The sequence below is a fragment of the Solanum lycopersicum genome, chromosome 3, assembly GCF_036512215.1.
Source record: "Solanum lycopersicum chromosome 3, SLM_r2.1".
Taxonomy (NCBI): Eukaryota; Viridiplantae; Streptophyta; class Magnoliopsida; order Solanales; family Solanaceae; genus Solanum; species Solanum lycopersicum.
In genome coordinates, this window is record NC_090802.1 from 57,608,306 (window position 1) to 57,635,135 (window position 26,830).

At 29.8% G+C, this 26,830-nt stretch overlaps 2 protein-coding genes across 2 annotated transcripts; one reads left to right on the forward strand and one right to left on the reverse strand.

The window, feature by feature from the left end:
• Positions 1-3,451: 3,451 nt before the first annotated feature.
• On the reverse strand, positions 3,452-5,964 carry LOC138347696 (uncharacterized). Its single transcript, XM_069296000.1, has 4 exons — positions 5,613-5,964; positions 4,930-5,277; positions 4,375-4,597; positions 3,452-3,464 (listed from the first exon to the last, which is right to left on the reverse strand). Exons 1-4 carry the CDS (start codon positions 5,962-5,964, stop codon positions 3,452-3,454), a joined length of 936 nt encoding a protein of 311 aa, XP_069152101.1.
• Positions 5,965-21,811: 15,847 nt separating this feature from the next.
• LOC138347773 (uncharacterized) lies at positions 21,812-22,953 on the forward strand. Its single transcript, XM_069296072.1, has 2 exons — positions 21,812-22,054; positions 22,152-22,953. The coding sequence occupies exons 1-2, from the start codon at positions 21,845-21,847 to the stop codon at positions 22,785-22,787; spliced, it is 846 nt and encodes a 281-aa protein (XP_069152173.1). The 5' UTR covers positions 21,812-21,844; the 3' UTR covers positions 22,788-22,953.
• Positions 22,954-26,830: the final 3,877 nt, after the last annotated feature.

Below are 26,830 nucleotides of genomic sequence, written 5' to 3' on the forward strand. Positions count from 1 at the left end.
TTTATGTTTTATATTATTTGATTACATTTTATTTTTGGTTTATTTGATTAGCTAATAAAAGATAAAATGGGGAGTGTTCTTGAAATTAGATTAGGACAAATATATTGAAGATTTATATATATATATATATATATATATATATATATATATATATATATATATATATATATATATATATTCTTTAAATACGTGTGTTGCACATATATATCAAATAATATAAAACATAAATGTAAAGTAATATCAATATCAATTTTAAAGTAAAATATTGTATATCAAAAGAATAAAATACAGTTTTTTTCATAGCTAATATACATTGTTATATAATAATTTGTTTCTTGAGATCGAAATAATTTAATATCATACTATCAAATAGACTAGGAAAGATAGTTCAAATTAATCCAGAAAATATTGAAGCCAGTTAAACCCTAATAGACTTAAAATCATAATTATCTTTAATTTTTGTACGCATTCAATCGAGAAATCAATAACGAGAATCAACAACGAGAACATCATCTATGATGCACCTTAATCATAAAATAAAAATTAATGTACTGAAAAATCGTTCTAAAAATAAAATGTTGTTATTTCTTAACATGATTATATGACATCGAAAAAATTTAATTCAAAATATTATAACTTTTGAAATATTTATACTATTAAGTGGTAATACACGTGCAACACACGTATATAAAAATTTATATATATATATATATATATATATATATATATATATATATCTTCAATATCTTTGTCCTAATCTAATTTAAATAATTTTCCCTTTTTATCTTTTATTAGCTAACAAAATAAACTAAAAATAAAAAAATGTAATGATTAAATATATGCATCTGACTACTATTTTAACTCCATTCGCAGAGGCATTTCGGTAATATTTGTAGGTTTAAAAAAGGTGCGGTGTGGTAGCTCTATAAATAGGCATGGAAAACCCTTGTTACTACTCACTCTTGTTCCTCCCCATCAAAGATGGTTAAAGGAAAATCAAAATATTTATTTTTTTCTATAGCCGATTCTGAAAAATAAGAATCATTAACACTTCAAGTATATTTTTTTTTATTTTCTGCAAATATATTTATATATAAATCTTTAATAATGATATATTTTATCGTATATTGAGAATTGACTACTATTATGATTGTATTTTATAATATTATCCATTGCTAAGTTCATCGAAAAAATGATTTTTCATATCTCCAAATTCGATCTTACCACGTGTGTTGCACGTGTATATCAAGTAATAGAGAACTTAAACGTAATTATTTTTGACTTGTGTACACGTTCAATCGAAAAGCCAAATACGAGAATCAATAATAAAAAAAGTTATTCTATTATACACCTTATAAAATAAAAATTAATGTACAAAAAAATTGCTTTTAAAATAAAATATTATTGTTTTATTAACATGTGTATATGACATTTGAAATATTTAAACTATTAAGTGGTAATACACTTGCAACACACACATTCAAAAACTAGTGCTGATAGGTAAATTTTGATCAAACATAAAATTTTACACTTTTTAATATTTAAATATTTATTTGGGGTCTAAACTAGAATTTTTTATATTTTATTTAATTTTTAAAAGTTCATTTTTTAAAATATTTGAAAACTAAAAATAAGAGTTGCATTATTAATGTAAGTTTTGTTTTAAAGAAAAGAGTCTATAAAAATATTTTCTCTTAATAGTATATTTTAAGATTAAATATAATTTCTGAAGTTTTGAGTTTTTCTGAGTTCTTGCATTAATTGTGTCACGACTCAAATTTTGCAAGTCGTGATGGCACCTATGTTCCCAACCAATAGGTAAGCCAACCCAACATACTAACCCAACTAAACCAACAAATGAGTAAAAAAGACCAACGCTTAGCAAGAATCTCCAACATTGAGTTCCTTATAAGTACGAAATGCGGAAGATAAAATATATCACCCCAAGAATTGGTGTCTTAAGTACAAGAGCTTCTAAAATTCGAAGCAAGTCTGAAACTAAATGACAAATCTAACATAAGGGATATCCTGTTTGAATACTAATAACAGAATAAATAAAAGATAGAGGGAGGTGTGGGCCACGGAACAACCAAGCAGCTCACCACAACTCCAAGAACTTCAAGCCGGACTCAATTTGCTCCACGAGATGTGCTCCTACTCGGAATCGAATCTGCACCACAAAGAGTGCAACAAGCGTAGTATGAGTACGAAACCACGTGTACCCAGTATGTCTCATTGACCGACAACGAAGAAGTAGTGACGGGAGTTATATAAGAAAATAAATTCTTAGATTGTACAAGTATATATATATATTACACTTACTATTTAAGTTTCATCAATAAAGGAAGTCAACATTTAATATTTTCCAAACACCAAATGAAACATATAGTCATCAAGAATGAATGATGGGATGAAATGCAATGCAATATGATGCCATGTAATGATATGTCTCAGAATACCCAGTACTCACTCAACCGTATATACATGATACTCCTCGGAAATACATCGAGAGTTCATGACCCATGGGGGACTCGCGAGGTCCATATACTGACACGGACGATCTCCACGTGTCTGTGCAGACGATCTCAACGCACTATCATAATATCAATCAATTTTCGCACGGACGGTCTCCACATGTCCAAATTACAATCTTAACATCTCACCATCCCCAGCACGGACGATCTCCACGTGCCCAACTTATACTCAGTCTCATCTCTATGCATGTGCACAATATTGTTTCAATAGAGGGAATGATGATGCATCTCAATCAATCAATATGAATATAATACATAACCACCTCAATTATCTCAACTATACGGGTGAAATAAATAAAACACAATCACACAAGGAATTCAAGTCAATAATATATCAGCTAATGCCCATATGCTTTGGCATTCTCAAATTTCAGTCCACATTCTATAATAGTACTTTTCCTTTTTATAACACCGGTACTCGTACCAATGCCCGTCACACCATTGATACAAGACCACCATCTTTCCCCCTTACCCCTTGTTTATTTTCATTTTTTAATCTTTAATTAGGAAAACGTCCTTCAACAAGTCTAAAAAGTCTTAACATACCTTAGATGCCGAGCTTGTGCCACGAATCTTTTAAGATTTTTCCTTTCCTTTTCGCAAGGTTTCGGAACGTTCCCAATCTACCAATTTTGCAATATTTGTAAGTAAGCAATTTTTGTAGACATTCAAATTATTATATGTCTATCATAGACGCTAACACTCACTCATTTTTTTCAACAAACTCCAAATATTGATATATATTGGTATGCCAAATTTTTCATACTTGCTAAATTTCAAGCCAAGAACTTAACTCTAACCTCTTCAAATGAACTAAAATTCAATGTTAGATCATATAAAATAACAACTAATAATTAATTATCTATCTCAATAAAAAATAAATAAATAAAAATAGAAAAAGAAATAATCGCTGGCAATCAATGGGAATCACTGGCAACAATTGAATACGGAACCTTACCATTAAAACAAAACAAACGAAAAAGAGGATTAAATAACAAAAAAAATATTCCCAAAATTCATAACAGTGCCAATTCCCCTAATTTCCAATCATTGGCATGATTGCCCAATGATTGGCTTGAATTCCATTCCTCTCCCCACCATTTTAATACCAAAAAAAAAAATATAATTATACACCAACGATCCTTTCCTCTTTTTCTTTTCTTCAAATCCTGCAACTACGACTGTATATAAATTTCAACTTTAAAAATATTTCTATATATGACAATCATTAGGAATTCTTAATAACTAAACATCCATTCAATTCAATCTAATAATTTTACTAAAGTTATATCTCTTTTAATAACAAGTTACAATAACAATACGATATCAGCAGATTCTTCACGCCAACAATTTTTACCACTAATGCATGCTTATGCAGAATATAGATCGGTTAAGGAAAAACTTTTACCTTCAATATTTTACTTCGTTCCTCTTTGTTTTGTAATCTATGCTGCCCAGAAAAATATCAGTTTCTACCTCTTTTGTTTTCTGCCCTTCTAATGTTAATTAAGTAAAATAAATAAACTAAGCCCACTAACCTAAATCAATTAATGGGTCAAGTAAAAAGGTATTAAATGAATTATGGATATGACCCACTAACTATTAACTAGATTAATTCTTCACTAAAAATTTTTATCAACTAAATATTCTTAGTTTCGAATAGTTTAAAAAAATACCCCTTTAGATTTTCAAAAGGAGTCAAACTAGTCCTAGTTCTCAAACAACCTAGCGGGTCGTTACATCACCTACCACTCAAACAAACGTTCGTCCTCGAACGGAAAAAGAAAAGAGCTAACCTGAACGCTCAAAAAGATGAGGATATTTACTCCTCATGTCTGACTCTGTCTCCCATGTAGCCTCCTCCACTGGACGATGCTTCCACTGAACCTTTACTGAAGCAATTTCCTTGGACCTCAGCTTCCGAATTTGCCTATCTAAAATGGTGATCGGCTCTTCCTCAAAAGTCAAATTCTGATCAAGTAACACTGAATCCCATTGAATCACATAATCACCACCCTGATGATACTTCTTAAGCATGGAAATATGAAATACAGGATGAACACCTGACAAACCAGGTGGCAACGCCAACTGATACGCCACCTCACCAATACGCTCAACAATCTCGAAAGGACCAATATACCTTGGGCTCAACTTTCCCTTCTTTCCAAACCTCATCACACCCTTCATGGGTGAAACCTTCAATAAAACCCTCTCTCCAACCATAAACTCTAAATCACGAATCTTTCGATCTGCATAACTTTTTTGCCTACTCTGAGCCATGAGAAGTCTATCTTGGATCAACTTGACCTTGGCCAAGGACTCCCTCAACAAATCTGTACCCATGGTCTAACCTCAAATGCGTCAAACCAACCAATTGGTGATCGACATCTCCTACCATACAAAGCCTCAAATGGTGCCATCTCAATGCTCGAATGATAACTATTATTGTAAGCAAACTCCGCTAATGGCAAGAACTGGTCCCAGTGACCACCAAAGTCAATCACACACGCCCGCAACATGTCCTCAAGAACCTGAATAGTCCTCTCAGACTGACCATCAGTCTGAGGGTGAAAGGTTGTACTAAGATCCACCCGAGTGCCCAAGTCTTTCTGCATTGACTGCCAGAATTGAGATGTAAATTGAGTGCCACGATTTGAAATAATAGAAATAGGAACCCCATGTAAACGAACTATCTCTCGAATATAGATTTTGGCTAACTTCTCTGAATTATAGGTCATCTGAACTGGTACAAGTGTGCAGACTTAGTCAGTCGATCCACAATGATCCATAGAGCATCAAACTTACCCAAAGTACATGGCAATCCTACCACAAAGTCCATAGCAATACGCTCCCACTTCCACTCAGGTATAGACATCCTCTGTGTCACACCTCCAGGCTTTTAGTGTTCATACTTCACTTGCTGACAATTCAGACACTGGGATACAAAATCTACTATATCCATCTTCATACGACACCACCAATAATGTTGCTTCAAGTCACGATACATCTTAGTAGCGCCCGGATGAATAGAGTACCTCGAACTATGAGCCTCCTCCATGATCAATCTAGTCAAATCACCTGTACGAGGAACACATATACGACCCTTAATCCTCAAAAATCCCTCACTATCAAGAATTACAGCCTTGACTTCTCCCTTTAAAACCTTGTCCCTAATCTTACATAAATCACCAACATCAAACTGTTGAGCTCGAATCTGCTCCAACAAGGATGACCTAGCCTCCATATAAGCCAACACCTTACCAGATTCTGAAATATCAAGTCTCACAAAGCTATTGGCCAGGGATTGGACATCCCTAGATAAGGGACGCTCGCCAACTTGTAACATGGATAGGCTACCCATACTCACCGCCTTCCGACTCAAGGCATTTGCTACTACATTTGCTTTGCCTGGGTGATAAAGAATAGTCATATCGTAGTCTTTGAGCAACTCCAACCATCTCCTCTGCCTCAAGTTTAGATCCCTCTGATTAAATATATACTGGAGACTACGATGATCCGTGAACACCTCACAATGCACACCATAAAGATAATGCCTCCAAATCTTTAATGCAAACACCACAACCGCCAACTCTAAATCATGAATAGGGTAGTTCTTCTCATGAACCTTTAACTGCCTCGAAGCATAAGCTATCACCCTTCCCTTCTGCATCAACACACAACCAAGACCAACCCGAGAAGCATCACAATATACGACAAAACCCTCTCCCTCCACGGGTAGGGTCAAAAGCAGTAGTCAATAAAGTCTTGAGCTTTTGGAAACTAACCTCACATTCGTCAGACCACTGAAAAGTCACCTCCTTCTGTGTCAATCTAGTTAATGGAGATGCATTAGATGAGAAACCCTCAACAAACCGTCGATAATAACCTGCAAGGCCCAAGAAACTCAGAATCTCAGTAACTGAAGTAGGTCTGACCCAATCTCTAACCGCCTCAATCTTCTTAGGATCCACCATGATACCCTCCTTGGACACTATATGTCCCAAGAATGCTACCGAACTTAGCCAAAACTTACACTTTGAAAACTTTGCATAAAACTTCTTCTCCTTTAGAATCCCAATAACAATCCTCAAATGATGCTCATGTTCCTCCTTAGTGCGTGAGTATATTAATATGTCATCTATGAAGACAATAACAAAGGAATCTAAATACGGTCTGAACACTCCATTCATCAAGTCCATAAAAGCTGCTGGGGCATTAGTCAGTCCGAAAGACATCACCAAAAACTCGTAATGACCATAACGTGTTCGAAAAGCCATCTTAGGGATATCCTCCGCCCTAACCTTCAACTGATGATAGCCAGATCTCAAGTCAATTTTGGAGAAAACTGAAGCACCATGCAACTGATCAAATAAATCATCAATACAAGGTATCAGATACTTATTTCTGATGGTTACCTTGTTCAACTGCCGATAGTCAATACACATACGCATAGATCCATCTTTCTTCTTCACAAATAACACTGGAGCACCCCAAGGAGATACACTTGGTCTAATAAAACCTTTGCTCAACAAATCCTGCAACTGCTCCTTCAACTCTTTCAATTCAGCTGGTGCCATACGATAAGGAGGAATGAAAATAGGCCGAGTGCCTGGCTCCACATCAATACAAAAATTAATATCTCGATCTGGTGGAAGACCTGGCAAATCGGTCGGAAATACTTCTGAAAATTCACTCACTACTGGAATAGACTCAAGCATAGGAGTCTCAATACTAGTATCTCGAATGTGGGCCAAGTACGCCAAACATCCTCTCTGTACCAACTGACAAGCCTTAAGGAATGATATCACACCCTTAGAAGGATGACTAAGAGTACCTCTCCATTCTACTATAGGAATTCCAGGCATAGCTAAAGTGATGGTCTTGGCATGACAATTTAAAATTGCGTGGTAAGAAGATAATCAATCCATACCAAGAATCACATCAAAATCTATCATTTCTAAGACCTTTAAATCTGCATGAGTGTCATACCCCATCAAAGTAACAGTACATAAACGATACACTTGATCTACAACTACAGAATTCCCGACATGAGTAGAAACACGTATCGGCAAATCAAAAGACTCACACAATATATCCAGACTAGGAGCAAAATATGTGGACACATAAGAATAAGTAGAGCCTGGATCAAATAATACAGTAGCTGGTCGATGACAAACCGGAATAATACCTGTGATAACAGCATCTGAGGCTTCAGCCTCTGGCCTACCTGGAAAAGCATAACAGTGAGAACGACCTCTATCAGATTGTGAACCTCCACGACCACCACCTCGACTAGAAGGAGAACCACCTCTACCTGAATGAGAACCACCTCTACCATTCTGTGCACCACCCCTAGCTGGAGGTTGTGCAGCCCTGGAAGTCGAAACCTGAGAACCCTGATGTAAGCCACCACGTCTGGTCCTAGGGCAGTCTCTCACAAAGTGTCCCATATCACCACACTCAAAGCAACCCCTACGAGACGCAGGCTGATGAAAGGAACCTGAATGACCAGAATGCCCTCCACGAACTACAGGTCTAGAAGATGAACCCTGCGAAGTATGCACCGAGCTCGAAGAGTTATGCCCAGCGAATGGCCGCCCATGGCAGAGACAATACCTGAATATGTGAATCCCGAGGGGGTTGTCACAAATTGGTATTGCCTCTAATGAGACATAGAAGCACTTGGTAGGCAATTCATATTGAACTTGTAAAGGTCATATACGAGTTCGATTAAATGGAGTTTATGGACTAATTAAGCCACTATCTAGCCGGAGGATTTGAAAGTAGAAATATTTATTAATGAAATTGTTCATGTTTTATGCATTATAAGTAACGGTAAAATATCAAATATAGTTTTATTAAATCTAGTACACATAGAAGAGGAAAACATTAAGTTAGTAGTTAGTAGGTTTCTAACAAAGTTATGCAAAAGTTATAAGTTACTATATTGATAATTTCTTTTTAATAAACTTTCAAAAATTGAATATTCATATAAATATAAAATAATGAGAAATAAGAGAGATAAAAAGAGATGCAAAATTATCTTTACAACCTTCATCATTGGAAAAGCTAAAGAGAAAAACGAAATCAATGCATAATTTTATGAGATTTCTATCATACTTATTCCACAAAACATATTACCATTCAATAAATTGTCTTTATTCTTCAAAATCAAATTAAAACATGAACACAATAAGCATCAGTAAAATAACACAATAAGTGTTAGCTAATAAACTCTTTTTCCCATAAGAAGTTGCTAAATATGCAACTTCGCCTAGTAGTGTTTGTTGTAGGGATAATGCACAAGTACCTCTTCAATCTATGTCTGAAATCTTTAAGATACACTTATACTATATTAATGTCCTATTAACCCCCTAAACTTATTTTATTAATAATTTTCTACTCCTTTTCTGCCTACGTGACACTATCTTGTGGGTCCAACGCTGATTGATTTTTTTTTCAAACTAGTGTCACTTAGGCCGAAAAGGATAGAAAATTACTTATAAAATAAGTTCAGTGGGATAATAGGACCTTTATACAGTATAAGTGTATCTCTGGAGTTTCGAGCATAGGTTGTGGTACTTGTGCATTTTCCCTTTGTTGTAATTGATTGATTATGTACAAAATTTCCAAGAATTTCCTATTAAATCTCTTTCAAGAGTGTACACCAGAACGATTTTGGCTATAACATTCTCACTGCAATGAAGTATTATCACTATTGTGATCACACTTATATATCATGTTACTGAGTCTTAATATTTTATAATTACGTAGTATTGAAATGTTAACGATTTTATTCGGTGTTCTTCGCACAACTTTCTGTAAATTAACTGTTTCTCCCATTATTTAAATGTAGTGAAACATTAATTTTGATTTATCAGTTAGATGAAGTTGTTGGATTTTTTTTTCTAATTACTCTTTGCTATTTCTTTATCTAGTTCTTTTAAAACAAAGTTACTTCTAGAAACATAATTTATTAATTATTAATTTTTTTTAAAAAAATTAATCTAGTAATTACCTTATTTCGAATAAAACTTACATCTAATCCACAATTCTATAGGGGTCAAAGATATTGATATAGAATGATTTAAATTAATAGATCCATTTTTAAGTTTTACTATTAAAGCTTCTTTGGTGGAAGACTACTTTTGTCACCAACTTAAGACTAAAGAGACATGAAAACATCAGAAGGCAATTCAAAGTGCACTTGTCAAGTCATACACTCTACTAGTTTTGTTTCGAGTAGATTTTAAAATTTTGTCTTCTAATTTTCTTTAAGTCCATACAAAAAATTGTCTCCTCTTTATTACATCTTTACTCTATTCCATAAAATACATATATCTTAGATGTTAGACACTTGTCATATTTAAATTTATAAATTTTGATTAAATTAATTTAACAAATTTTTAATTAATAATAATTAATTAATGAGTTAGGAAAAAGACTCACCAATATTGATAAGAAATTCTTTTATCTTCCAAAATTTTAACCTCCATATTAATAATATATTTTATTTTCATAATATATATTTTACATCCCTCATAAATATCTTTGTCCTAATCCAATTTAAAGAATTTTCCCTTTTTATCTTTTATTAGCTAACAAAATAAACTAAAAATAAAATGTAATGATTAACTATATGAATTTGACTACTATTTTAACTCCATTCGCAGGGGCATTTCGGTAATATTTGAAGGGTAAGAAAAGGTGTGGTCTGGTAGCTCTATAAATAGGCATGGAAAACCCTTATTACTCACTCACTCTTGTTTCTCCTCATCAAGATGGTTAAAGGAAAATCCAAATATTTATTTTCTTCAAAAGCCGATTCTGAAAAATCAGAATCATCAACTCTTCAGGTAATTTTCTTTTTTAATTTTCTCCGAAGATTAGTTTCTGAATTTTGGCTTTGTTTATAATTTAATTTAGTGATGTTCATTTTCTTAAGGCGGAAGATGATGATGAAGAAAAGGATGAAAATAAAGAAGAAGAAGATTATATTTCGCCCTACAACAGAAAACGATGATAATTGTTGCTTGATTGAATATCATGAGAAGCAGCCTTTGAAGGTTTTATTCGCCCTAGGGGGGACTACTCACAATTTCATTAATGAAACCCTAGCAGATAAGCTAGGTTTTGAGTCATACCCAATAAAGACTAGAAATGTTATCTTGGGTTTTGAAAGAATGGTGACTACAAGAGTATGCAAAAATTTTCAATTATCGGTGCAAGACAACTTATTTACTGTGAAGCTATATCTTGTCCCATTGTCCTCAGATTATGAGATTGTATTAGGAAATCAGTGGATATGAACTCTGGAGAATTTTATCTTTCAACATAAGTTTTGCAATTTTATACTTTAAAGGTAAAAATGATTTTGATTGCAATGAATCAGTTGATGATGAAGATGAAGATGAAGACAACAAGCGCAGAGAGTCCGTTGAGTTTTACTAAATATTTTTCCTAAAGGGATTTTTAGGGTTGATTTATTTGTAAAACCTCCTGTCATGTTTCGATAGGAAAATAGTAGTGTGGGATTAAGCTATTAAGCCCACAAGTTTATGTTTCTTGCAATTTTCATGTAGAGGAACTACTTGTAGTCTTCCTTACTTAATTGTTTTCCGTTACAATTTATGAAGTCTATTAAGTTTTCTTTGTTCTTGCATTAATTTTTTGTTTGGGACAAAAATTTGACCAACTAACTTGGTTGATGACATATAATAGTAAATTTCATTATATTTTAAGTATACAATTGTAGATATATAAGGTACAACATCAGTAGTAGCGCAGGGTTCAAAACTCGATGAAATATAAGACACTTGCACTAATTGATACAAAAAATATATTTATCAAGACGCTAATTTGGCATGAAACGAAACGAGTAACAATTTTGAAATATTTGGAGGTATTTTTGTAATTTCTCTAAAAAGTTAAGGGTGGTTGGGTAAGTTCATTAATTTCTTGTACCCAAATTACCCTCAAAAGTGAAATCGCTACTTTTTAAAAGTAGAACCACTTCTGAAAAATCTAACATCTAATTATTACTTTTCGGTTCACTTTATCCAAGAAATAATTGATCATATGTTTTATTGATGTGGTGTCACATGAATAGTGTTGGTGACCCAAATTAATTTTTCTCTCTTCTTTAAACATTTTTTTTCTCTTTCTTTTTTTCCTACTTCTTTATCTTTGACTTTTCTTTGTCAAATTAATGTTACAAATTTCTCTACTTTCATACTTTTATATATATATATAAAAGTATTATTGTTCATATCTATTAGAATTATTGTTCAAGTCTATTATCGTTTTCATATTTTTTGATAATGATATGAATAGTTATGGCTTAATAAATTCATTATACGAAGATGTTAGTTAATAGGTTTTTCTTTTCACATGTTAATAACGTAAAAAAAAAGATACAAAACCAAGAAGACGTAATAAAAAAATAAAAAGGAAGGGAAATGTAAAAAAACAAAACAAAAAATTAATTATAATTTTTTTAAAAGAAGATAGAAACAGAAAAAAAAATGATAAATGAATAGGAAACGTATCAAAAACAAACATAATAATAGTAAAAAAAAAAATAAAAATTCCTCTTCCTCGTCGAGATGGTTAAAGAAAACTTAGTGAAAAGAACAAAAATAAATAAATATTCTATAATATCCGCTTAGATTACTGAGAATTTTTTTTATCCTTAAATTTATTCCTCTAAAATATACAAGAAAAATTGTTGAATTACAGGTATATAGAAAGTAATATAGCACATAAATGTAAAGTAATATAAAGATTAACTTTTAAGCAAATTATTATAATATTCATTATAAATTTCATTACCAATATATATATACACCATTATACAATGATCTATTTATTGAGTTCGAAATTATTTAATATCATTTTAATCTGTGAAATTAGACTATCAAATAGATTAGGAAAAATTGATTGAATTAATCAAAAAATGAAGTTGAACCCAATTAAACTCTAATCAACTCCAGATCATAATTATCTTTGATTTATGTATACATTAAACTAAGAAGTTAATGAAACCAATAATAAATATATCACTTATTATGCATATTATAAAATAAAACTTAATATAAAAAAATCGCTCTAAAAATATGATATAATTATTTTTTTAACATGTTCATATGATATAATTATTTTTTTAACATGTTCATATGATATAAATACAATATTTATAAAGTTAATCTCTCCGTTTATTTTTTATATTAGGAGAGATTAACTTTATAAATATTGTAAAACATTTTATAAAGTAATGTGAGATTGTTTTTTTATCGTGCATGGGCGTGGGACGTGGAAAGAAATTAGAGTAGTGGTACTTAATTTAGCAAATTCTTGTTTTTTAATTTTCTCAACTTCCATTTTTTATTTTAAATTTTTTTTACCTTTTTCATGTTTGTCTACTTTTTTAAAAAAGTACTCCATATGAATATGATTAAATTATTGGCTATAAATATTATAAAATGTGTACTCCTCGAATTAAGTGGATCAAACTACCCATTATATTATTTTTTTTGTAGTTTTTCCTAAAAAGCTCGTTGATTAACCAAACACTTTTCTTGTAGGCGTTTCTAATTTTTCAGCAACCCATTTCTTACTCTTTCTCAAAGTTTATAATTAACTCATTTTTTACTCTCTCTCAAAGTTTATTTTGACTACACCAAAATTATTATATCTTAATAATTTATGTATTATTAAATACATCAAAATTATTGTATATTATTAAATTATGTATCATATTTTTTGAATTCATATAAAAAAATAATTTTACATAAAGTACAATATATATGTATGATTCATTGTAATATATTTTTTTGTTAAATGATTAATTGTAAATTAAACTCACTTCATCGTAAAAATAAATTGATTATATGTAATGTTTTTATTATTTCTTAATCATCTAATATTATTTATGATATCTTCAAAAAGTCAATAATAACAAATCAAATGCGTTAAAAATTTTGTGAATGCAAAAGAGATCATTCTACATGCACTCACAAAGATTTGTCGTGATAACAACACCAATATTTTTGAATGGAAGAAAAAAAAAGCTTTAAGTAGATTTTGGATTTTAATAAAAATCAATAGAATCATATTTCACAAAATTGTATTAGATATATTTATATTTTTAAAGAATTATTAATTTATAATATTATTGAAATCATATTTTAATATAGAGATCTTCTTAAAAATATAATACCTTATCGAAATTGATAATTTTTTACATTTACCCAAGTGGGACAGAAGAAAAATATTATCTTGGAAAAATTATCAATTCACATAAGTACTAATTTAATGAGGCTTTACTGTACTTTTCTTTTTAGTCTATTTTAAAAAGAATATTTTTTCTTTTTTGATAAAACTTTAATTTCGACTTTTCATATAATATATTTAAAGTGATAGATCACATGATATTTGATATATTTAATATAACTTGTGACTAACACAAAATTTGAAAATATTTTTTGTTTTTCCTTAAACCACATATCTATTCAAACTATTGACTTTTAGTGCTAAAATGTATTTTGTTGTGCAGGGACATTTCATTGATTTTTTTTATAAAAAAAGGTCATGAGAAGGTAGTTGAGACGGGAGAGCGAGTATTATAAATAGAATTGATCGGAAAATCCTTCTCCTCTGTGTTTCTTCTTCTTTGGTTATCGTTGAGATGGTTAATGGATACAAGCAGATCGTTGATACTATTGCAATACAGATGGGGAAATGCGTTCTCTAATGGAGAGATTGTTTGGAGAATTGAATGCTAGGCTGGACAAATCTGATGTTAGGATAGAAAAATTTGATGAACAAATTTTAGAGTTGAAAAAATGCATTGAAACTTCTACGGATCAAGAGAAAGGCGAAAAATGATCCAAGCTTCCATGAATCCTTTCTCCAACTGCCATGAGAACTCATTGACGCTTCAGGTACAATTGGTTTTACTTCTATAGAATTGATTTTCCAAAATTAAAATAATTTTAATGATTTTGAATCTTTGTTCAATTGTTTCTAATTTATTTAAGGAGAACCAAGTTAAACGGCACAGAAAACATATACTCACTACTTACAGTCGCAAACGCAACAAAAAGAAAGATGTTTCAAAAGATGCTGGTGTTGATCCTCCGATTTCAGGTCTTGTTCCTACAGAGGAAATTGAGATAAACATGGACGATGCTAATATTCCAATTGTCAATTCTATTTCTATAGAGGAAACTGAGATAGACATGGAGTTATCAGTGGAAAGTGAATTCTGCGTGACTGGGTATCATGGGAAGCTGCCCTTGGCTGTGCTAATGGGGAAGAAGAGACTACGCACAATTTCATCAATGAATCCTTAGCGGATAAGTTAGGTTGTGAGACAATTCAAATTCATTCTCAAATTGTTCGCTCAGATTTGGGTGAAATGGTGACCTCTAGACTATGCAACAATTTTCAATTGTCAATGGAAGGCACTGTGTTTAATTTAAAAGTGTATCTACTTTCATTGTCATCGAAATATGACATGGTTTTAGGAGGGGAATGGCTAGGGGCCCTTGAGAAAGTTATAATTAATTCTGCTGGTATAGAGTTGTACTTACTTGAAGAAGAGAAGAAATTCATGTCTTTTAAAAAACCAGTTAGAGGCCGACGATGCAGACGTTTTCAATGAGTTGTTGATGGTTCTTAAGGATAGTAAAAAAGGATTTATCATTCCATTATGTTATTTTGAGTTATGAATTCATTTGAGTTCTTGCTTGTTAAGTTGTTGCAATGTATGAATATATTTTTAAGACTCCTTAAATTTCTGTAAATTATATTTTCTTTTATCATTTATTTAAGATTCCTTACTATTAATTCTCTTAGTGCCTCATTATCATAAATTATAGAAATCCTTAGTTTTGAACTGTAACGACCTGTTTAGTCGTTTTGAGCAGCATATTTTATTTCTGGAAAAACTGTCTTGTTCGACGGATCTCACGACGGACCGTCGAGGGGGTCTCGTTCCAAAACACTTAGAATTCTAAAATTTGGGTACTGAAATCGACTCTCTGAACTTCGTGACGGAATGGCAGGACGGACCGTCGTGGGCACGACGGACCGTCACAGACTCTTCAAGGAAATTGAGTCTCTGAACCTTGCGACGGACCTGCAGGACGGACCATCACAGCCATGACGGACCGTCACAGGTTGCGTAATCCCAGGCTGGGTCGAATTTCTGTAAATATTTTAAGGGGCGTTTTGGACTATTCCTGCTTTAATTATAAAGTTAGTGGGTTAATGTTAATAGTTTAACTACTTGAGGGTTAAAAGAGATAACCTTGAATTAATTAATGGGTTAATTCATCATCTTTTATACTTAATTATATGCTAATTAGGGTAAAAGAAAAAAGGGTTTGAATAAGAAAAATAGAAAGAACAAAGAGAGAGAGAGGATCGATCGAGAGAGAAAGGGAAGAACGTAAGGAGAACAAAAGGCTTGGGGAATTTGCTTGCTTGACCACGAATCTTCGGTGGAGGTAGGTTATGGTTTATGCTATTCATAGTAAACTCTTAATAGCGAATGATATGTATTGGTAGTATTGTAAACCCTGCTATATGCTTAATTGTATGCTTGCATAAATGTGATTATATAATTGTGATAAAATAAGCATGATGAAGCTATTGAATCCTAAATCTTGAAAAACCCTAATCTACTTTGTTAATGATGATGCCTTGGTATAAAAGAAGGCTTGATGAACTAACATAATGAGATTGATGATGCCTTGGTATAAAAGAAGGCTTGATGAACTAACATAATGAGATTGATGATGCCTTGGTATAAAAGAAGGCTTGATGAACTAACATAATGAAATTGATGATGCCTTGGTATAAAAGAAGGATTGATGAATTGATAGAATGAGATTAGTGGATCGGGTGTCACGGGCCGACACGTAGAATTAGGGAATCAGGTGTCACGAACCGACACGTAGAATTAGGGGATCGGGTGTCACGAACCGACACGTAGAATTAGGGGATCGGAGTGTCACGTTCCGACACATAGTAGCAGGGGAGCGGAGTGTCACGTACCGACACGAAAGGAATAAAGATAATGAATCTTGAAAGATGTTAATATACTCAATTTAATGAACCTATTTCCCAAATGAGTATGGTATTGAGGCTTGGGTCCTCATGGGTGTACTTGGCGTTATTATTAATGATTATAGTACTTGTTGTCGCTACATGTTGAGTATGGTAGTTGATTTTATGATATTATCTGATATATACTGTTTTCTATTTTGAGTTGGCCGATGACACCTACTCAGTACTTGTGTTTTGTACTGACCCCTACTTGTATTTGTTTTCTTGATTATTTGTGGAGTGCAGCAAACGTGCCTTCGTCTTCAACTCAACCGCAACTCTAGCCAGTCTTCATTACACCGGATTTCAGGGTAAGCTAATGCTTCTAGCTTGGACTGGATTTTCTTCTTCATGTCTTGATGCCTAGAAGTTCCGGCATGGACTAGCTTTTTAATTATTTTAGCTTCTTAGAATACTCTTAGTCTAGTAATTTGATCATAGATGTTCTTGTGATGATGACTTCCAGATTTTGGGGAATAATAGATGTTGAGTTTTTAGAAGTAATATAATTGATTTTTATTAATGAGTTTAAGTCTTCCGCATTGTATTTTGCTCATTATGTTTGAAATGTTGGGGTTTAGATTGGTTGGTTCGCTCACATAGTAGGATAAGTGTGAGTGCCACTTGCGGCTCGGATTTGGGTCGTGACATGAACAATATATTTGACTAGCATACTGATTGCATTTGCAGGGGTAATATTAGTAGTTTTTAAAAAATAAAGAAATGCGGGAATGTGGTGGAACATTTTAATTAGTACTACTACCTCTATAAATAGGCATCGAAAAGCCCTATTAGTCTCTCTTCTTCTCCCTTATGGAAATAATTCAATATCATCTTAATCTGTGAAATTATACTATCAAACAGATTAGGAAAAATTGATCAAAATAATCGAAAAGAAAGTTGAACCCAATTAACTCTTAAATCCCAATAAACTCCAAATCATAATTATCTTTGATTTATGTGTATACATTCAATCGATAAAAATATCATCTATTATGCATCTTATAAAATAAAAATTAATGTACAGAAAAATTACATTAAAAATAATATGTTGTTATTTTCTTAACATGTTTGTATGATATCTAATAAATTTAATATTTTAAACTTTTGAAATATTTATACTATTAAATGGTAATGAAAGTGCAACTCACATATTCCAGAAGTAGTGTAGACACGTAATTTTTTATCAAACATAAAATTTTACACCTTTTAATATTTAAGTATTTATTTTGAATCTAAACTAGATTTTTTTTAATATTTTATTTAAATTTTATAAGTTCTTTTTAAAAATATTTGAAAACTAAAAATAAGAGTTGAATTATTAATGTAAGTTTTGTTTTAAAGAAAAGAAAGTCTAGAAAAATATATGTTTCTTTGTATTTTAATTTAACAAATAAGCTAATTTTTACTAAATATAATTTATTATTAGCTACTTAATTTTTTTTTAAAATGTAATTAAATTAAATTATATTATATTATATTTTATAAAAAAATTATATTCTAACCTATCACCCCACCTTCCCTTCCCATTACCACAACCCCCCAATTACCCTATTTTACCTCCACTATCCCAACCCTCAACACTCCACTCACACTTGAAAACAACACAAAAATAAAATACACACACAACACATACTCTTACACCCCCTATAAATGCTGCAATATCACATAACAAAGAAAAAAAAACCAAGAAAAAAATACATTCCACGGAAAGAATCAAAAATCACTCCCACCATTTTCAATTCAATAACATATATTTATATTGCTCCAGTACGTACTACTCTAACACCCGTAACACCAAATACATTTGAGGTTTACTTTTGTGGTTCTGAGTTCGTAGTTCTTATTGTGATATTTTCTTTGTGAATTAATTTTCACTAGAGGTAAAACTTAATCCTTTTTATATAGTTTATTGTCACGACCATACACGTATTCACTGCATATATTAAAAATGTTAAATTTTGTTTGTGTTTAGATAATTAATATCATTGATGTTATAATATAAAGTATGTTCAAATCTTTCATATCAAATGTATATTTAAATCTTTTAGACTAAATGTGAATTTGTTATAACGAAACTTAATTTATCTCATGTTTAAACAATCCCATGGTTTATTTCATGTTTAAGTAAAACTATTGTACAAGTCTGTTCTTGTTTTCATATTTTTTGATGATGTTATAAGTGAGTTAATTAATTGAAATAATGAGAATAATTAATGACAACGATTTATTATGTAAAAATGTAAATTAGTAGATTTTTCTTTTCATGTTAATGAGGCAAAAAAATAATTAAAAGGTACAAAACAAAAGAAGGAGAAAACGTAATAAAAAAAGAAAAAAAAAGGAAAAGTTAAAAAGAAAAACATAAAAAAGAAAAAACATTAATATAATTTTTTTTAAACAAGACAGAAACAGAAAAAAAAATTATAATAATGATAAAGGGAAAAGAAAACGTGTAAAAAACAAATATAACAAATCAAAAAATAAAAAAGATGAAGCAGAAGGGGAAGCAAAGAAAAGAAATTATCAAAAATTAAAAAGAACAAAAAGAAGGAAAACAGGAAAAACGTTAAAATGATTTTTTTTAAAAAAAGAAACAAAATAAAACTGAGTAATTAAGACACAAACAAATGTTAAAAGCATGAAAATAAATAAATAATAAATAAAAGAATGATAGGCAAGTAATCTTGAAGAATAAGGACCTGTGTGAATGCAATGGAACATTATAATTAGTACTACCTCTATAAATAGGCATCAAAAAGCCTTATTAATCACTACTCTTCTTCCTCATCAAGATGTTAAAGAAAACTTAATAAAAAGAACAAATTAAATAAATATTCTATAATATTATTCGTCGCTTAAAATTATTGAGAAAAACATTTTTCTTATCCCTAAATTCATTCGTTATATAATAATTTATTCAAAAAGGTTGAAATAATTTAATATCTTGTTAATATGTGAAATTAAACTATCAAATAAATTAGGAAAAATGGATTAAATTAATCAAAAAAAAGTTGAACCCAATTAAACTCTAATCAACTCCAAATCATTATGTACACATTAAACCAAAAATTCAAATATTGAACCAACAACAAAAATATTATCTATTATGCACCTTGTAAAATAAACGTTGATGCAGAAAAAAACCGCTCTAAAAATATAATGTAATTATTTTTTAACATATTTATATGACATTTAAAAATTTAATTCAAAAACTTAATCAATTTTAATAAGAAACATCTCATGTTCCACAAATTTTTGCTCCTTATTTATACCATTATTTTCGTAATATATAGAGATAATTACATCCCTTATTAATATTAATGACTTAATCTAAATTCAAGAATTCTCTCCGTTTTATTTTTTATATATCAGAAGACATTAACTTTAGAATATTGTAAAATATTATACAAAATAACGTGAGATTGTGGAAGACTAAGTGTGTTTATATCATGCATGGGCGTGGGACGTGGGAAAGAAAATAGAGTAGTGGACAGATACCTTTTAGTATTCTAAGCCCTTTTGCTGATTTGACCTATTTCCTTTATACTAGAAAGTCCCCTCCCCCGGCCTCGAAATCTGACTTTCAATTGAGAATTTTTGAGAATTTTCACGCCAGGAACCGTTTCGTGCCCTGACTTTGTTCTAAAATTCTTGTTTTGTACTTTCTCAACTTCCTTTTTTTGTCTTTCTATATTTCAAAAGTAAAAATAAAATAAAATATCTTTTTAGCAAGAGAATTAGGTCAGAATTTGTCCATAAAGATTTCTTTTCTATATTTATTTACATTTAATATATATTTACACTTTTAACTTTAATAGGTTTTAATTAAAACTAAAAAAAAAGTCAGTTTATTTAAAAATAAAAAAATTATAATTTATTTAATTTTCTAGCTAAATTTTTGGATCATTTAGCACTTCCTTACATATTAGAATGCGTGCTCCCCGAATTAAGTGGATCAAACTATCCAAAAAGAAAATTGGGAATTTAATTCTTTTTCAAAGTTTAACTTTTTACATTAGAATCATTGTATCTTTTTAAATTTATATATTATATTTATTGAATTCACGTAGAAATAAATTTATTATACATAAATTATCAATACATTAAAATTATTACATCTTACTAAATTATGTATCATATTTATTAAAATTCATATAAAAATAAACTTATTATACATAAAGTACCATATACGTGAATGATTCATTGTGATATTTTTTAAATGATTCTTTGTAAACTAAACAATATGATTTATCGTAAAAATAAATTCAATGTTTATTATTTCTTAATCATCAAATACTATTCATAATATCTCTTCTAAAGACACTCAATGTATTAGGTTAAAAGAATAAACTATATAAGCAATATAGAAAAATTCTTAAAAGCATAATGGTTTCTTATTTAAAAATTGTCAAAAAATCAATAATGATAGATCTAATGTGTTAAAAATTATGTGAAATACTAAAGACATCATTTTACATGCACTACAAAGATTTGCAGTGGTGACAATATCAAAATTTTTGAATGCAATATAAAAAATTAAATAAACTTCAATTAGATTTAAATTTTAATAAAAATCAATAGAATCATATTTCACAAAATTCTCTTACATATCTTTATGCTACCCATTTGAATATACAATGGTGTAACCTTGGCTTGCACTTCTAATTATCGCCTCCCAATTCTTCCCGGTAACTTTACTCCGTGAATACTTCTTTTCAAGAACCAATTGAATGTTTTGGAGCACTTGATACATCATGCTTTGCATACGTGTATCTCCCCCATGTTTTCTTTGTGAAAAATATATTATCTAATCAAAATTGATGATTTTTTACATTGAACCAAGTGGGACAGAAGGAAAATATTATCTTTGAAAGATTATTAATTCATTAAGTATTAATATAATGAGGCTTTACTATACTTTTTTTTTAGTTTATTTTAAAAATAATAATTTTTTTTATGGTAAAATTTTAATTTCTAACTTTTCACATGATATGTTTAAAGTCATAGATCACATGATATTTTGATACATTTAATATAACTTTGACTAGATCACAAAATTTGAAAATCTATATTTTTCCTTAAACCAAATATCTAGTCAAACTATTTACTTTCTTCTTCGCATTTCCCCATCTTCTTCGCATGTTGTCGAGATGGTTAAGAGATACAAGCAAATCATTGATATTGTTGTAGTACAGATGGGGGAAATGCGTGCTCTAATGGAGAGACTGTTTGGAGAATTGAATGTCAGGCTGGACAAATTTGATGCTAGGTTGAAAAAATTTGATGAACACATTTTAGAGTTGAAAAAATGCATTGGATCTTTTATGGATCAAGAAGGCAAAAATATGATCCAAGTTGCCATTAATCCTTCCTCCAACGGCCATGAAAACTCATCGATGCTTCAGGTACAATTGATTTTACTTCTACAGTTGATTTTCCAAAATAAAAATTGTTGTAGTGATATTTTTGAACCTTTGTTCAATTTTTGCCAATTTGTTTAAGGAGAAGCAAGTTAAACGGCACACAGAACCCATACTCGCTACTTATAGTCACAAACGCAACAAAAAAAAGGATGTTGTTTCTATGACTGAAGATGGTGGTGTTGATGCTCCGATTTTAGGTCTTGTTCCTATAGAGGAAATTAAGATAGACTTGAACAATGATGCTAACGTTCCAATTGTAGATTTTGTTGATAAACAGAAAACTGAGATAGACCTGGAGTTATCAGTGGGCAGTGAATTCTGTGTGACTGGGTATCACAGGGAGCTACCCTTGGCTGTGCTAATGGGGGAAGAAGAGACTACGCACAATTTCATCAATGAATCATTAGCGGATAAGTTAGGTTGTGAGACAGTTTCAATCCATCCTCAAACTGTTCGCTCAGATTTGGGGGAAATGGTGACCTCCAGACGATGCAATAACTTTCAGTTGTCAATGGAAGGTACTGTGTTTAATTTAAAACTGTATCTACTTCCATTGTCATCAAAATATGACATTGTTTTAGGAGGGGAATGGCTAGGGGCCCTTGAGAAAATTACAATTACTTTTGCTGGTATAGAGTTGTACTTACTAGAAGGAGAGAAGAAATTCATGCCTTTCAAAAAATCAGTTAGAGGCCGACAACGCAGGCGTTTTTAAATGAGTTGTTGGTGTTGGTTCTTAATGATGGTAAATAGGATTTATCATTCTATTAATATGCCTATTTGTTTCTGTTTACTACAATATAGATACTACTTGTTGTATTTTGTATTCGAATTTGAAAAATGAAATAATTCAAAATCAATTTATTTATTTAAAAAAATAATCCAATATCATTTGATACGAAATGTAAGCCCAAGAAAATCGAAGGCATGAAAATTGTTAAATCACGGAAGATCGATAAACAAGTCATCATCCTACTAGCCCAAATAAATATCGTTCTTTATTTAAACAAGTAGTATCGAAGGCTATTATGTATGTACATTTTCTTGCAATAAAAAGGGATGAGATTGTTGAAGGAATTTAAACAAGCAAAGTAGCAAACTCACAAATTAAATGAGATAAAGTTATGGTAAATTGTGTCTGCTTCCATTAATATAATGTCGTGAAAATACTCAATTTCTTGCAATTTTCCTATGAAATAATTAATCGTCGACTTATCAAAAAATATTATTGGGTTCCTTAAATTCATTCCTCTAAAGTATAAAAAATATTATTGGGTTGCACGTATATAAAAAGTAAGATAGCAAATAAATGTGAGTTCGGAGCCTAAAGGGTATAAAATATTAATAAAAGTTTTAAAATGGTATATAAAATTTTATATTAACAAAAACGGCAAAATCGCTGGAACAACAGTGATTTACTCTACCGGAAAAAACAAAATCGTTGCTACTGCAGAGAATTTGCAAAATGTGATTTTTTTAGAAAATATCTGCCTAGGCAGTGATTTTCTTATTAAAAATTTGAAAATCAAGTATAGGTAGCGATTTGATTTTTTTTTTTTAAAAAAAAAATCACATTTAGCAAAATCGCTGCAGTAGTGGCGATTTTGCTTTTTCCGATGGAATAAATTGTTGTTGTTCCAGCGATTTTACCTTTTTGGTTAATATAAAATTTTATATAACATTTTAAAATTTTTGTTAATATTTTATACTCTTTAGCTCCGAATCCACATAAGTGTAAAGTAATTACTAAAATATCCATTAATTATAAGTTTTCATGACCAATATATACATACCATTATATAATAATCTATTTATTAAGGTTAAAAACTTAAAATAATTTAATATCATCTTTATCTGAGAGATTAGACTATCAAATAGATTAGGAAAAATGGATTAAATTAATCAAAAAAAAAAGTTGAACCCAATTAAACTCTAATCAATTCCAAATCATAATTATCTTTGATTTATATATACAGTAAATCGAGAAGTTAAATGTAGAACCAACAATTAATAAAAATATCATCTATTATGATGTGAAGAAGAATCGCTCTGAAAATATAATATAGTTATTTTAAAATATATTTATAAGACATCTAAAAATTTAATTCAAAAACTCAATCAATTTTAATAAGAAAAATCTCATGTTCCACAAATTTTGACTCCTTATTGATACCATTATTTCATAATATACAGAGATATTTACATTCCTTATTTATATCATTGACCTAATCTAAATTCAAGAATACTCTCCGTTTTATTTTTTATATTAGAAGAGACTAACTTTATAAAATAAAGTGAGATTGTGGAAGACTAAATGTGTTTGTATCGTGCATGGGCGTGGTACTTAATTTAGCAAATTCTTGTTTTGTATGTTCTCAAGTTCCTTTTTTTTTTTGTGTGTTTTTCTTCAAAAATGAAGAATTTAAAAAAATTTACTCCATATGAATATGGTTAATTAATGATTAAATATTGAAATGTGTGCTTAGGGCGGATTTAGGTGTACATGTGGGGTACCATAACACTCACTGTTTTCAGAAAAAATGTTATATACACATATATATATATATGTATAATAATTAAATATATATTACTGTTGCCACTTAGTGAATATAAAACGGAATAGTCCAATTGGCAAAGGAGAGGGTCCGCCTCCTCGTCAACTTGGGTTTGAACCTCAGCAACAACCTTTAAGTTTTTTTGTTTGCTCCTTTTTTTTCTTTTCTTTTTTCTCCATTTGTTCTTATTTATTTACTATTCTTTATTAATTTAAATTGACCCCTTTTCATAATTAATTTTACTTTCTCTCACAATAATTATTAATCTATTGATTTGAGTGTAACGTGTTTATGTTGTTTTATCAATTAGTGAGTACTGAAGTATGAGCGTCAAATAAATATTATTAAGAATATATTTTGATAATAGTTTTTAGAAAAAACATAAGTTCCAAAAATGTGTTTTTTAAAAAAATTTAAAGGTTCTTTCGATCTTCACTGACGTCTTTGCTAAGTAAGATGAATAGGCTGAAACTACAATAAATATTATTTCCCAACTACATATCTCCAACAACACATAAAGTCAATGCAAGATAAATATATTATGTTAATATTATTAGATGGTTTATACAAGCTCAAATTTTAACGTGACTTCTTTTTTCTCAAAGTTTCAGCAAATAAGACATTTAGTTCCAAAAAAGAAAATAAAAATTGAATTTTTTAATTATCTTTGATCACATAATATCTAAAAGAAAATATTACTATAGGCACATTTGATTGATTTGTTTATAAAATAAAATAAAATTAATAACCAGAAATTGTAACCCAAAATTAAAGCAACCAATCCTTTTATCTTACTTGAATGTTGTGGCACCCCCGACCTTCAAATTCTAGATCCATCTCTGTGTGTGCTACTCGAATTAAGTGGATCAAACTATCCATTTTTTTAAATTATTTTTTGTAGTTTTTTCCTAAAAAGCTCTTGATTAACCAAACACTTTACTTTTAGGCGTTATAAATTTTTGAGTAACTCATTTTTTACTCTTTCTCAAAGTTAATTTTGATTACATTGAAATCATTGTATCTTACTAATTTATATAATATATTAATTAAATTTATATAGAAATAAATTTATTATACATAAATTATAAATACATCAAAATTATTGTATCTTACTAAATTATATATCATATTTGTTAAATTCATATAAAAATAAATTCATTATACATAAAGTACAAAGTATGTCTAGGATTCATTGTAATATGTTTTCTTGTTAAATTATTCATTGTAAAATAAACTCAATAATTCATCATAAAAATAAATTCATTATATATGTTCAATATTTCCTAATTACAAAATATTATTCATGCTATCTTTACTAAAAACATTCAATGTATGATGTTAAAAGAATAAACTATATACGCAACATAGAACTTTTTTTGAAATCATATTCAAAAATGGCTTCTCATTTAAAAGTTGTCACAAAATCACTAAGGACAGATCAAATCATACTAAAACATTATGTTAATACAAAAGAGATCATTCCACATGCACTCAAAAAGATTTTCAGACTTGATAACACCGAAACTTTTGAATGCAATAAAAAAATTAGATGAGCTTCACCTAGATTTAAATTTTAACAAACAACAATAGAATCATATTTCACAAAATCGTCTTAGATATATTTATACTTTTAAAGAATTATTAATTTATATGTAATATTATTGAAATCATATATTTATATAGGAATTTCTGAAAAATATATTATCTTATTGAAATTGGTGATTTTTACATCACTAAGAATCGAATTGATGAGGCTTAACTATATTTTTTAATTTAGTCCCTTTTAAAAAAAGACTAATTTTCTTTTTTGGTAAAACTTTAGTTCCAATTTTCCATATGATATGTTTAAAACACAAGTCGCATGTTATTCTGATACATTTAATATATCAAAATTTGATTTTCTTTTTTGATAAAACTTTAATTGCAACTTTCCATATGATATATTTAGAGTCATAAATCACATGATATTTTAATACATTTATCGAAATTGGTGATTTTTTACATTGAAGCAAGTGGGACAAAAGGAAAAGATTATTAATTCACTAAGTATTAATTTTATGAGACTTTATACTCTCTCTTTTTTGTCCATTTTAAAAAAGAATGATTTTTCTTTTTTGGAAGAACTTTAATTTCAACTTTCCATAGAATATGTTTAGAAAGATTATTAATTCACTAAGTATTAGTTTTATGAGACTTTACTATA

Coding starts and splice junctions, on each gene's coding strand:
- LOC138347696 (XM_069296000.1), bottom strand. CDS start 5,964: ATGACTATTCTTTATCACCCAGGCAAAGCAAATGTAGTAGCAAATGCC. Junction 5,278..5,612: donor TATATGTGTTCCTCGTACAG/GTGATTTGACTA, acceptor CACTTGTACCAG/TTCAGATGACCTATAATTCA. Junction 4,598..4,929: donor ACCATTTGAGGCTTTGTATG/GTAGGAGATGTC, acceptor CTGGTTTGTCAG/GTGTTCATCCTGTATTTCAT.
- LOC138347773 (XM_069296072.1), top strand. CDS start 21,845: ATGGGGGAAATGCGTGCTCTAATGGAGAGACTGTTTGGAGAATTGAAT. Junction 22,055..22,151: donor AAAACTCATCGATGCTTCAG/GTACAATTGATT, acceptor AATTTGTTTAAG/GAGAAGCAAGTTAAACGGCA.